The sequence below is a fragment of the Leptonychotes weddellii genome, chromosome 10, assembly GCF_054177405.1.
Source record: "Leptonychotes weddellii isolate Sample4059 chromosome 10, ASM5417740v2, whole genome shotgun sequence".
NCBI lineage: Eukaryota > Metazoa > Chordata > Mammalia > Carnivora > Phocidae > Leptonychotes > Leptonychotes weddellii.
This window is the reverse complement of record NC_138378.1, coordinates 86,383,313-86,396,682: the sequence shown is the minus strand read 5'-3', so window position 1 is coordinate 86,396,682 and position 13,370 is coordinate 86,383,313. Positions and strand designations below refer to the sequence as shown.

At 38.4% G+C, this 13,370-nt stretch overlaps 1 protein-coding gene across 1 annotated transcript in view; it reads right to left on the bottom strand.

Moving 5' to 3' along the window:
* DNAH6 (dynein axonemal heavy chain 6) overlaps positions 1–13,370 on the bottom strand; it is a 173,458-nt gene that overhangs the window by 147,915 nt on the left and 12,173 nt on the right. Inside the window, exon 4 of the mRNA XM_081797290.1 lies at positions 10,485–10,744. Within this exon, the coding sequence (XP_081653416.1) occupies positions 10,485–10,744 (260 nt within the window). The remainder of the gene's footprint in view (positions 1–10,484; positions 10,745–13,370) is intronic.

Genomic DNA, 13,370 nt, shown 5'->3' with positions numbered 1-13,370 from the left:
ATAGCTCCAGAACAATGCCAGGGCATGTGTATGTGTGTGTTTGAAGGAAGGGTAAGGAGACAATATGAAGCTGAGCATTTTTGATGAGTCCAAGTGAGAATATGAGGGGCCTTTAATGTTTCTATGTGCTGACTGAAATTTGACTCATCAGATTTATTTATTTTTATTTATTTGACAGAGAGAGAGACACAGCAGGGGTTGCTGCAGAGGGAGAGGGAGAAGCAGGCTCCCCATTGAGTAGGTAGCATGACTCGGGGTGAGATCCCAGGACCCCAGGGTCACAACCTGAGCTGAAGGCAGATGCCTCACCGACTGAGTCACCCAGGCACCCTGTGACTCACCAGATTTAAATTTCTTCATGGACTAGCCCAAGAAAACTGTCATTGTGTTAGGCAACCTGGCAAGATTTCTGATAACGTGGCTTCAAAATGATCTGTTATCATAGCACATATATACCTCACTATAAAGTTTTTGTAATTATGACTTCATACAGAAACCACAGTGCTGCCGTTTGTGTTTTCTGTTCTAGGCCGCTAAACAGGTAACCTCCCTGAAAGGACAGGATAACTTTAGTTTGAATTTTTAAAGCTTCCTTAAAAAAGTACTTTTAACATAATAGGCTTAGGAATCATCTGAGAACCAACTTGATCACTTAGAAAGTAATACAGCCCGAGCCACGCACAGATGATTATATGGTCCTCACGTAACTATGTTTCACAGAGTTCTAATCACCGCATATATCCCTCACGAAATAGTTCGTTGTCTCCACAGGGCAGAAATGCGTAATTAGCATTATTTAACTCAATCCCAGCACTACTGACATTTTGGACTAGGTAACTCTTTGTTGTGTGAGGCTGTCCTGTGCACTGTCAGCTGGTTAGCAACTTCCCTTGCCTTTTCCCACCTGATACCAGTAGCACCATCCTCTCTAGTTATGACAGCCAAAAATTCCTGCAGACATCCCCAAATGTCTCCTGGGGGGCTCAGGGGTGGCAAAATCTCCCAGGTTGAGAACCAGTGATTTAATTTAATGTTTCTTAATTTCACATGATCACAGAATAATTTTTTTTTAACCATCTACCTGTTATTACCACTTATATATAATGTTCCCGGAAATACACATCGGGAAACACTGTGTCCTCTTTCTTGGCTTTCTATGGACCCTAAAACTGCTCGGAATTTGGGAAGGACTCTTCCATACATTCTGACATATTCACTAAATTCTGATGGCTTTAAAACCGACATTCCACAGAGGATAGATTCATAGAGTTGAATGGTGGGAGTAGCAGACATTATTTTGAACTTCTACCTACAAATCATGAAACAATATCAAATACCACAGTCCTTCATACATCTGTACCTCAATCTCCTCACCTTTCAACTGTAGAGAACGCCCTTCTAACAACATTGATGTACGGGAAGCACTCAGTATAGCCTAGCACAGCATGTGTGACACAAATGACAGAAGCAGTTGTCATTAGGAAGGTGAGTACATTGGGCATAGTGTGTGAGAGGCTGGGTTCTAAAGTCCAAGTACATGGGTTTGAATCCCAGCCCCACAATTAACTAGCTGTCTCAACTTGGTCAAGTTACTTAACTCTGCCTCAGTTTTCATCATTTGTAAAATGAATATATTAATATTGGCTACCTTGTAGAGTTGCTATGAGGATTAAATACATAGGAAGCATCGAGAATGTTTGGGATTTGCTAAGAGTTGGTATTTGTAGTAACGTGTTGCAGTATTCATCCATCACACTGTAAAAGTATGGGTACCACTATGGCCTTATAGAAGCACCTACAGTTCCTTATCAATGTGATCAAGTTTATATTTCAATGACCAAAATAAAAAATAGCAAAATATAAACATATATAAATATGTTTGAGGGGTTTTACGGATATGGAAAAAAAACCCACATCTACAAGGGAGGGAACTGTCAGACACCAACAGTGGCCCCCTTTACATGAGCACGAAAAAGAAATACTTAAATATTGCCCCACCAGGGGGTCTTCTTAACTTCAACTAAATGTTCAGGTTAATAAAACTTTCATAGGCTGTATTTGGCACCCCTCTACTTAGAAGGGCATAGGATAGGAACTACTTGTTGCCATCAGGGCAGTATCAGACTTTCCTTTTCCGTGGGACTACTTGCAGAAATCTATCAGCCACCCAGGAGCTCCCGTCTCCTTAGACGACAACTCAGATGGGAGGAGATGAGACCCACATTGGGTGGGTGTGGAAGCCGCCCTGGCTTAAAAAGCCTCATTATCCACAGGAGCCAGTATCTCTTGAAATAACTCTGGAAGCATAGGTTTCAGGATTCCTGCAAGAGACATGCCTAGAAAAAGAGTTGCTACACTACGGGAAGTCCAAAGCTATGGCTCCCCATCAGGTATTTAGAATTTATTTATTAAAAAAATATTTATTTGAGAGAGAGGGATCGAGAGAGAGAGCGAGAGAGAGAGAGCACAAGGGAGAGGCAGAGGAAGAGAGAATCTTGAGCAGACTCCCACTGAGCACAGAGCCAAACGCGGGACTTGATCTCACGACCTGAAATCATGACCTGAGCCGAAACCAAGAGTCAGATGCTTAACCAACTGAGCCACCCAGGCGCCTCAAGTTTATTTATTTATTTATTTATTTTAAGATTTTATTTATTTATTTGACAGAGAGAGACACAGCGAGAGAGGGAACACAAGCAGGGGGAGTGGAAGAGGGAGAAGCAGGCTTCCTGCTGAGCAGGGAGCCTGACGCCGGGTCGATCCCAGGACCCTGGGATCATGACCTGAGCCGAAGGCAGACGCTTAACGACTGAGCCACCCAGGCGCCCCTCAAGTTTATTTTTTATAAAGGTGTATTTGTTTATTTATATATATAGAGAGCGCACACACGCATGAGCAGGGGGGTGGGGCAAAGGGAGAAGGACAGAGAGAATCTCAAGCCGACTCCCCACTGAGTGGGAGGCTCTATCTCAAGACCCTAAGACCACGACCTGAGCCAAAACCAAGAGTCAGACACTTAACCAACTGAACCACCTAGGTGCCCCTAGAATTCATTTTTAGTCTCTCCCAATGCATACATAATTTACAAATCAGGGGTCATTTTTATCATAAGCAATGTTGCCTAGAAATAACTGACATTCTACTCTTATGGGGGTACCAGAAAAAAAGTTTCATGTTAACTAAGATCAGAATCTCAGGCAGAGAAAATTGCTCTACAGTCCTCTAGAGCAATGCTTCTCAAGCTACTGTTCTAACATACCCATACAATGGTAATATTCTATAAGGCACACTGGTGAAGGCATTAATTATAAGTTCTTTATAAGAAAAATAACACACAAGGTATTCAGGGAAATATTCAATACTTAATTTGATAAAACTTCCAAATAAAGTGTAGCTCATAAGCAACCACAGCTGTGACCATAACTTTTTTGAAGTAGCCACCTGAATTTCTAATCAAGACATGATGAATGGTCTCTTCAAATTCTTGACAGTCACCACTACTGAGAAACTTTGTTTATAGAAATAGGAGACAACAAATGGCAGATGATTTATTGCTTTATTTCTTGTGGTTGCAAACTCTCTTTTCCATTAACCAGAATTTGGGTAATTCGTTGTCTTGAAATTGTGAACTAAAGGTAGCACCATTCTTTAATTCTAATAGCTTTCCCTTTTCTCCCTTTGATAAATGCAGTGTTGAAATTTCTTATGAAATGCAAAATGATTTAAAATCCAAACATTTTCAGGGGTGCCTGGGTGGCTCAGATGGTTAAGATTCTGCCTTCGGCTAGGGTCATGATCCCAGGGTCCTGGGATTGAGCCCCACATCCGGCTCCTGGCTCAGCGGGGAGCCTGCTTCTCCCTCTGCCTCTCCCCCTGCTCCTGCTCTCTCTCTCTCTCTCTATATCTCTGTGTCTCGAATGAATAAATAAAATCTTAAAAAAAAATAAAAAAATAAAATCCAAACATTTCCATATCAAGTATTTTAGAAACAATGGTGAAGCTTTCTCTGAAACACAGACAGATTACTCTGTTTGACTGAATTTTTCTTTAGGTTTAAATCCATTGCAATCACTAAAAGTCACTATAGAAGCATTTTAAATATCATTTTTCTAAAGCTGAATTCCAAGATGTTCTGAATTCTTTTTTTTTTTTTTTCCAAGATGTTCTGAATTCTTAATCTTTGTCAGTACGTGTTGACACATTTTCAGGCAGGTCCCATAATTTTTTATTAGGTTCATTCAGGTGCTCAAATGTCAATTAAGTAATCCAGTTGTAAAATCAAGAACTATCCACTAAATCTGCACAGTTAAATTATTTGCAAAATATTTTCTAATTCTTGACAAAAGTTTTCCTTTGGATCACCAATGCATTTAAATCTGAAACAACAAAAAATGGCATTCTGCTCATATTTTTTTGTTATGTCTTGGACTTCATTGTAGTCGCAATTTTGATAATATTTAATTTGGAATTCATAACCACAGGGAAACATTTACATATGGGCGTTCCTTTGCAAATAAAATTATGTATTACTTGAATGTAGGATTGTCAGAATAAACTCTAGATGTAATATATATTTTTAAGAAGTATTTCTATAATGTCTCATTTGCCTTAAATGTTTCATTGCCAGTAGGGTTTTTTTCCCCCCTCCTCAAAACAAAGTTCTTCCAAACATTTCACTTTTGTGATTCTACATAGTGCTGTTATCTAGCAGTTACTACTAACTATAGGTTTATCAATATTCAGTAAAACTCATTTTCTGCAATAAAATTTTAATAATGTCCTGGTGTATTAATCTCTGTCATCTGACATGTTGATCTAGTAGTATTTTTTTAAAGTCAGGTTTATTGAGGTACAATGTACATAGAGTAAAATTCTCTTTTTTCTCCTTTTTTTTTTTTTTTATTTTTCTTTCCTTCCTTAAGGTCCATCACTCAGTTACCCCATCCACTAGTGGCATTATTGATAGATTTCCTTTGCTTTTCTGGTAACAAATAGAATGAAAAAATGTCCACATAGGCTATTAAAATTGCAATTCTGCAATAGTGAGTTTTTCTGACATTAGATATTGTGTTCTTGCATTCCTACTTCTTAAGCTTATTGATGAGATGTTAATCTAAAAACAGAATTTGGTTTCATATTTTGTTCTTTAATATGCCTTAAAAAGTTTCAAATCCTTTTCTGGGTACAGTGGACATCTTTTGGTAAGATGTTGATATAGCTTGCTTGGAACTACTGATTCATTTGATAACATTTCCATATAAATGAGATATTTAGGCAAAGGACAGGAACATTACTGTGATTCACAAATCCAAGTGTGAGATAGTTCTAATTACGTTGCCTAATTTATAATCTTTTTCCTTTTCACCACTGTGTTTATCTTATAGTTCTAGTAATTTTCTAGCTTTAATAATAAACTGTCAAAGAAGACAAATAAATGGAAAGATGCTCATGGACTGGAAGAATTAATATTATTAAAATGCTCATAGATTGGAAGAATTAATGTTATTAAAATGTCCATACTACTCAAAGCATTGTACAGACTCAGTACAATCCCTATTAAAATTCCAAAGGCAGGGACGCCTGGGTGGCTCAGTCAGTTAAGCGTCTGCCTTCGTCTCGGGTCGTGGTCCCAGGGTCTTGGGATTGAGCCCTGCATCCAGCTCCCTGCTCAGCGGGGAGCCTGCTTCTCCCTCTGTCTGCAGCTCCCCCTTCTTGTGCTCTCTCTCCTTCTGTCTCTGACAAATAAATAAATAAAATCTAAAAAAAAATTCCAAAGGTACTTTCCACAGAAATAGAACAAACAGTACTAAAATTTGTAAGAAACTGCAAGAGAATCCAGATAGCCCCAGCAATCTGAGACAGAACAAAGCTGGAGATATCATGCTCCCTGATTTCAAACGATATTACAAAGCTAAACTAATCAAACCTGTATAGTATTGACATTAAAGCAGACACATAGACCAAGAGAACAGAATAAGGAGTCCAGAGATAAACCCCTGTATATATGGTCAATTATTTTACGACAAAGGAGCCAAGAATATACAATGGGGAAAGAACAGTGTGTTCAATAAATGGTACTGGGAAAACTGGACAGCCACATGCAAAAGGATGAAACTGGACCACCATCTAACACCATACACAAAACTAAATCAAAATGGATTAAAGACTTGAACACAAAACCTGAAACCATAAAACTCCTAGAAGAAAACATAGGTGGTAAACTCCTTGAGATTGGCCTTGGTGATGATTTTTTGGATTTGACACCAAAAGCACAGGTAACAAAAGCTAAAATAAACAAGCAGGACTACATCCAATTAAAGAGCTTCTCCACAGTGAAGGAAATCATCAAAATGAAAAGGCAATCTACTGAAAGGGAAAAGATATTTGCAAATCATATATCTGATAAAGGATTAATATCTAAAGTATATAAGGAACTCATATAACTCAATAACAAAAAACTAAACAATCCAATTAGAAAATGGGCAGAGGATCTGTATAGATATTTTTCCAAAGAAGACATACAGATAGACAATAGGCACATGAAAATATGGTCAACATCACTAGTCATCAGGGAAATGCAAACCAAACCATAATGAGATATCATTTGACCTGTCAGAATGGCTCTTATCAAAAAGACAAGAAATAATAGGTTTTGGCAAGGATGTGGAGAAAAGGGAACCCTCTTACACTGTTGGTAGGAATGTAAATTGGTACAGGTACTAAGGAAAACAGTATGAAGTTCCCTCAAAAAAATAAAAAAATAGAGCTACCACATGACCTAGCAATTCCACTACTTGGGTATCTATCTGAAGAAAACAAAAACACTAATTCAAAAAGATATATGTGCCCCTATGTTAACTGCAGCATTACTTATAATAGCCAAGATATGAAAGCAACCCCGAGTGTCCATTAAAGAAGATAAAGATGTGATATATATATATGTGTGTGTGTGTGTGTGTGATATATATATATATATCTCACACAGTCAATGAAATCTTGCTACTTGCAACAACATGGATGGACCATGAGGGCAAGTAACTTAAACATTAGTAACTCATTTGTAAAATAGAGATAATAATTGTATCTTACAGTGTTTTGTGAGGATTAAATGATTTAATATATATAAATACTTTGCCTAGAACATAGTAAACACCAATAAATCATTTTTTATGATATGTAAAATACAGGGATTCACTTTGGTGTGCTCTCATACAACTCTCTAGCCAACAGTCTTCCCCCATACCTCATGGCTACCCTTCAATTCCAGTCACTCTTGTTCAAGGTCTAAGTCCTAACAATACAGGATTGTTTTGTCTTGATCAATTCCATTCTCTGTTCTCTGTGCTCTTCATGATCTCCCTGGTTCCTGACCCTTTACCTAGTATCCTTTTTACTCGCACCAGAGCTGACCAGAGTCCCCACTATGCCTCCTTGCTGGGCAAGATAACCGGCAGCATATAGTTGTGTACTCACTCAGGTTGATATTCCAACATATTTAGACATCTCCTTAAAGCTTATTCCTGACAAAATTGTTATGCCTAACACATAGCACTGAGTTGATATTTTAGAATAAACTTGATAAAAGGAAACATTTTCTCACTTAAAGGAATTGTGTTAAACATTGTAGAACTGCACATCTGATGTATTTTGCTACATTTGAAAAATATGCAAAGGCATTATATTTTATCACATTACTTTTAAAAGGAGTTTAGTTTAACATGTCTTCATCTCGTTGACCCAATATTTCCTATTTTTAACTTCCAATTTAGCTGCTTCAAAGTTTGTGCCACCCAAATGATTGTCTTTTCATAAGGTTTCTGATATTTGGAGTTCAGGCCAGGGAGGAAAAATTAACGTCAACTTTAACACATAATAAAATAAACTACGATTCCAACTCTGTCTTCTTAAGTGAGACCTTGTGTATTCCCATCAAGCATCACGAGTATCAGTCCAAAGTAGTATAAAACATCAACTCAGTTCCCCAAGTAGAAGCGCTCATTAGTCTAGAAATACCATTAATTTCTTGAATTGGACAAAAGCAGTTTCCATATTCATCTTTCATACTTTGTCTTGTGCTAGTAAAAATATGAAAATCATTTTACATTTGGCAAAATTTGACTCCCCTCATAATGGGGAATGAATTATCACAAATGGCACTTCTTGATATCTGGGTTATTAGATGACTTTTTTAAATAAAAAAAAGCTATGAAAACATTTCATATATTAATCAAGAAGTATTAAAAATCAGCAAATAGACCATTTTTGCTGATCAGTCACCATTTAAGATCCATAACCTCTTCTCCAAAAAGAACTAGTAAAGAACTACTAAGGCAGTGGTGGGGATGACAATATTAACATTTTTTTTTTTTACATCAAAGGGCTTTATAGTCTATTGTATGTTAATTCTCCATCTTAAAAAACAAAACAAAACAAAACAAAAAACCTCACTCAACCCCAATTCTCCTTTCATCTACCACCTCACTTCTCTTCTATTTTTGGCATCCCAAAATTAGTAGGTCCAAACCCTTTTCTTCCCAACAAATCTGTTCCATCCAACCTCTGTGTCTCAGATAATAGCAACTCTTCTTGCTCAGTCAGCAGATCATTAAAGTCATCCTAGATTCCTCTCTGGTTGTCCACCTTACATATAGGCCATAAAAACATCCTGTTGCCTTGACCTTCAAATTACTTCCCACTTCTCATCATTTCCACCTGGTTCATCTCTCACCTCAATAATTATAGCCTTCAAATTGGTCTTCCTGTTTCAACCTTTGCTTCTCAAAAGTCTAATCTCTACACAGCAATCAGAGCAGTCCCTTTCAAAATGTAACTCAGATCATAACACTTCTCTGCTTGAAGTCTGTCCCTGGTTCTCCACTTTTCTCAGAGTAAAAGCTAATGTTCATACAATGGCTGGCAAGCCCCTTCATGATCTGTTCCCTAGCTCTCATTCACTCTACTGTGGTCAAATGAGCCTTCTCTTTTCTTCTTGACTATGCCAGGTAGGCTCCTGCCTTGGGATATATGTATTCACTTTCCTGCTGTCTGGAATGCTCTTTTCCTCACCAGCACATCATTCACTCCTTCTCTTTCCAGTCCTTATTCAAATGACAGCTTGTCAATGAGGCCTACCCTGACATCCAGTTAATTCACAACTTCTTCCCCAGAACTCCCAATCTCCTTTGCTTACTCTCTTTTTTCTCTTATACTTATCACCATCTAGCTTCTCTGTAATTTACTCAGATACTGTTTATTATTGTCTCCTTCCACTAAAATGTAAGCTCCACGAGGGCAACAATTTTGATCTGGATGGTTCAATAATGTATCTCTAGTACCTAGAACAGTTCATGCTACAGAGTGGGTAATCAGTACATTTTGCCGAAGGATTGGATTCTTATAAGCATCTCTGTTCTTTCTTCAAATTATTTCTCACTCTAATTAAGCTCTTTCAGATTTATAATAAATCTACCATTTAAAAATTTGATTAAAATGTTATTCTTTTCTCCCTCTTTTTGCCAGTAGGAGAGCTGTCCTCAGTGTTACCTGACTCAGTCAAAACTACAGTGCTGCATAAGGGAGAGTAAGAGAATTCTTAATGAGTTCTTTTTTCTTCCCATGCAGCAGAGAATGGGAATTTGGTGGTAAAGCTAAACCACTATCATCTTCCCAGGAAAGACTGTCTCAACAGCTGTTGTCCACACAACTAAACAATAATGGAGGAAAGCCAGTATCATCTTTAAATTCTACTGCCTTTTGTGCTGAATTTTAAAGCAATTCATAGGGGCGCCTGGGTGGCTCAGTCTGTTAAGCATCTGCCCTGGGCTCAGGTCATGATCCCAGGGTCCTAGGATGGGGCTCTGTGTCACTCCCTGCTCAGCGGGGAGTTTGCTTCTCCCTCTCCTCCCCACTCGTGCTCTCTCTATCTCTGTTGCTCTCTCTCTCAAATAAAATCTTTTAAAAAAAAAGCAATTCACAGACTCACATTTGTATGATTCTTCTAATTATTTCAGAAACAAATGTGTTTAGTAATAATAAAGAGTATATGTGTGTGTTATTAATCTATATAAATACCTTAAGTTATCAAACTCCTTTTATTTCTAAAAAAAATCTTATCTCTACTAAGGAAAGTTGAAATAACATGTAAAGCAAATCATGTACCTACTTTTTATACATTGCCATCTTTTTTTCTCAGGAATCACAAAATATCAAAATTATCTTTGGAATACTAATTAAAAATAGATGGCATTATATAATATAAACATAGAAGAGGCATAACAGTGCACTACTCTGTAAAATAATGTCTACAAGGAAAGCTAAATGGAAAAAATAAATAACATTGTTGTGATTAAGATTCATTTGTCATCAGATGATAACAAAATTGTATTTGACATTTATCATTAATGCCCAGTCAATTATGGATAACATTCACAATCTTAACTGAAACTTTTACTGTTGAATACACTGTTTTATAAAAGAGAACTCACTTGAGATTATATGTATCATATTCAATGGAAGACCTTGGCACTGCAGGGATCATATAAAGAAATCCAAGATGTTCATTTTCACGTATTATTTTAATGATTTGCAAGGGATTACGAATGTTGGCTTTAATGACTTCTTCCCGGTCATGGAATGTGTATTTAGGGTACGCTGAGGAGCTAGTCCCATAGAGACCTCTTCTTCCAATACCGGTACGTGACAGTTTAGGAGAGGGAGCGAACATCTCAGTAGAGGGCCGGTGGATCTAAACAAAGCCAATTTTTAAAAATATGAGTTTTTGCAAAAAACAAAGTATAAAAAAATGACAAAGTATTAACCTCAAGCACTAGCTACCATACTGCTTGAGATGTCCGGGTTCAAAGGCAAACATTTTTGAACAGAAACATTCAAATTATTATAAGGCAGGGGTATATTCCTTCCCAGTTCTCCTTATCCAGGGGTCCATCCCCTTTCCCAACCCCCCCAGTATTGCTCCCATTGTCACCCTCTCTCCTTTAACTCTGTGTTTATTACATCAAAATACTACCAGCTCTCCGGGGTTCTCGGGAGCCCAGCACTCTTGCTGCTCAGTTGCTTTGCATCTATCTTGACTGTGGCCTCTCCCCTCAAACCCCTGACCTAGTTCTGAGGACCTTAATGCTTTTCAGTGAGTGACATCTTAAACAGCTGTTATCATAGCTCATAATAAACTTCTTTTTAGTGAAGGTAAGGGGTGGTTACATTGAGTATCGGGGATCATTATATAATAATAGCCTTGGAGAAGCATTCATGCTACAAACTCATGATTGCCTGTTCTGTAGACCAGTGCTTCTCACATTTAAATGTGCAAGTGAATTACCTAGGTGTCCTGTTAAAATGCAGATTCTGTCTGTCAGTCTGGGGTGGAGCCTGAGATCCCTCATTTCTAACCTGCGAGCAGGAGCTGCAGATGCTGTGGACCGCCACTGGAGCACCAAAGCTAAGTTCCTGCCATGTTCACACACTTGAACTTTGCTCTAATCCCCCAGTTCCACTGTCTGTGTTCTCAGTGCCATTCACACTCCTTTGTTCCTCCTCAGCAAACTCTGGGGCAGCATCATACACACCCCCTCCTCCTGAGGAGGAGGTTGATAACCATGTTTCAGGAAATTTGACACTAACTCCCAACAGTCATCATCTGGTCTCACCAGTAGAAGGGCAACTGGCATTAAGACAAAAGAATCACTATCGCAGACCTGCTTTGTTGAATAACTGATGTAAATATATGAACGATATCTTTATTGCCTGTTAGCATAACTAACAGAGGCTGCCATTTTCTTTCTTTCTTTCTTTCTTTCTTTCTCTCTCTCTCTCTCTCTCTCTCTCTCTCTCTCTCTCTTTCTTTCTTTCTTTCTTTCTTTCTTTCTTTCTTTCTTTGACAAAGAGAATAAGAGAGCACAAGTAGGGGGAGCGGCAGAGGGAGAGGGAGAAGCAGGCTCCCCGCTGAGGACTTGATCCAAGGGGCTTGATCCAAGGACCCCAGATCATGACCTGAGCCGAAGGCAGACACTTAACCAACTGAGCCACCCACGTGCCCTGGGGTTGCCATTTCCACGAGAGACTGATTACCACAAGCTCTATGGAACAATGTCCCCAGGAAATTTGTATTCACAGATCCCATCATTCTCCATCTCTCATTAAATATACCCTGGTGAACAGGAGTTTCAGACAAAAATCCTAGAAAGTTTAGAGCCAGAGAAAATACATCTTTGAACTCAAAAGATACAATGTGCTTTTTTTACTTAATGGCCAGGGACAGCAGCAGCAACACTGTTTTCTTATGTAAAAGAATAGGCCAAGCCAGATACCCCTAAGCCAGAGAAAATACACATTGTCTTGTCCCAATGTTTCAACAAGGGCTGTAGTCAACAGTCCCTTAATATTTTTATGGGACTAGAGTATTAATATTTTAACAGAAAATGCATGTATTTTCTTTATTATATCCTTCAAAAAGTTTTACTGCCTTCTAAGTGCAAGATTTCTTCAACAATAGGCCTATATATTTTCATCTGAATACTTATTTCCAGTTATGTAACTCAGTGCAAAGATGTGTTTCAATTTAAGCAGCCACATAAGTTCAGATTTTGTGGGGGTGGTGGAAAAAGAACAAAGGAAGTATGTATGTATGTATTTAAAGATTTTTTTTATTTATTTGAGAGAGACAGTGTGTGCGCTTGAGCAGGTGCACAAGTGGGGGGCGGGGCAGAGGGAGAGGGAGAAGCAGGTTCCCCGCTGAGCAGGGAGCCCAAAGCGAGGCTCGATCCCAGGACCTTGAGATCATGACCTGAGCCGAAGGCAGAGCTTAACCGACTGAGCCACCCAGGCGCCCCAGGAAGCATTTATTTATAAAGTATAGAACACCTGTAGTGTTCTCTATGATGGATGTCCAGTCCAATTTGTTAAGTCAATCTTCCTTAATTACCAGAAGCAATGCCTCCAACTGCCTTCTTTTATCTCCCAGGGCATCCTCATTGGTACATTTCCATTCTAAACTCATTCTGAGAAATCAATATCCCCCCAAAATGACCCTCTTCTCAGAATAAACACCCTCCTCCTTTTATATGGAACATCCCCTTTCTTCTACATTTCCCTTTAACCCCTAACTCTTGCTGAATTCTTCACTTAGTTATAGCTATAACCAGGCATAACACACAATTTAACATTCCCTTTTAGCCCCCTCCCTTCATCCCAGATGTGCACAATTTCATTCCTCCCCTTTAAATTCAAGATCATGATGCCCACTTTATACCAAATAAACTAATTTATGGGCAATCAGAACTTTCTTGGTCCTACTTAAGATAGTTTGTTCTCCTTTCCTATTTCACAGAAATGAAATTAACTGAGGCTTTATA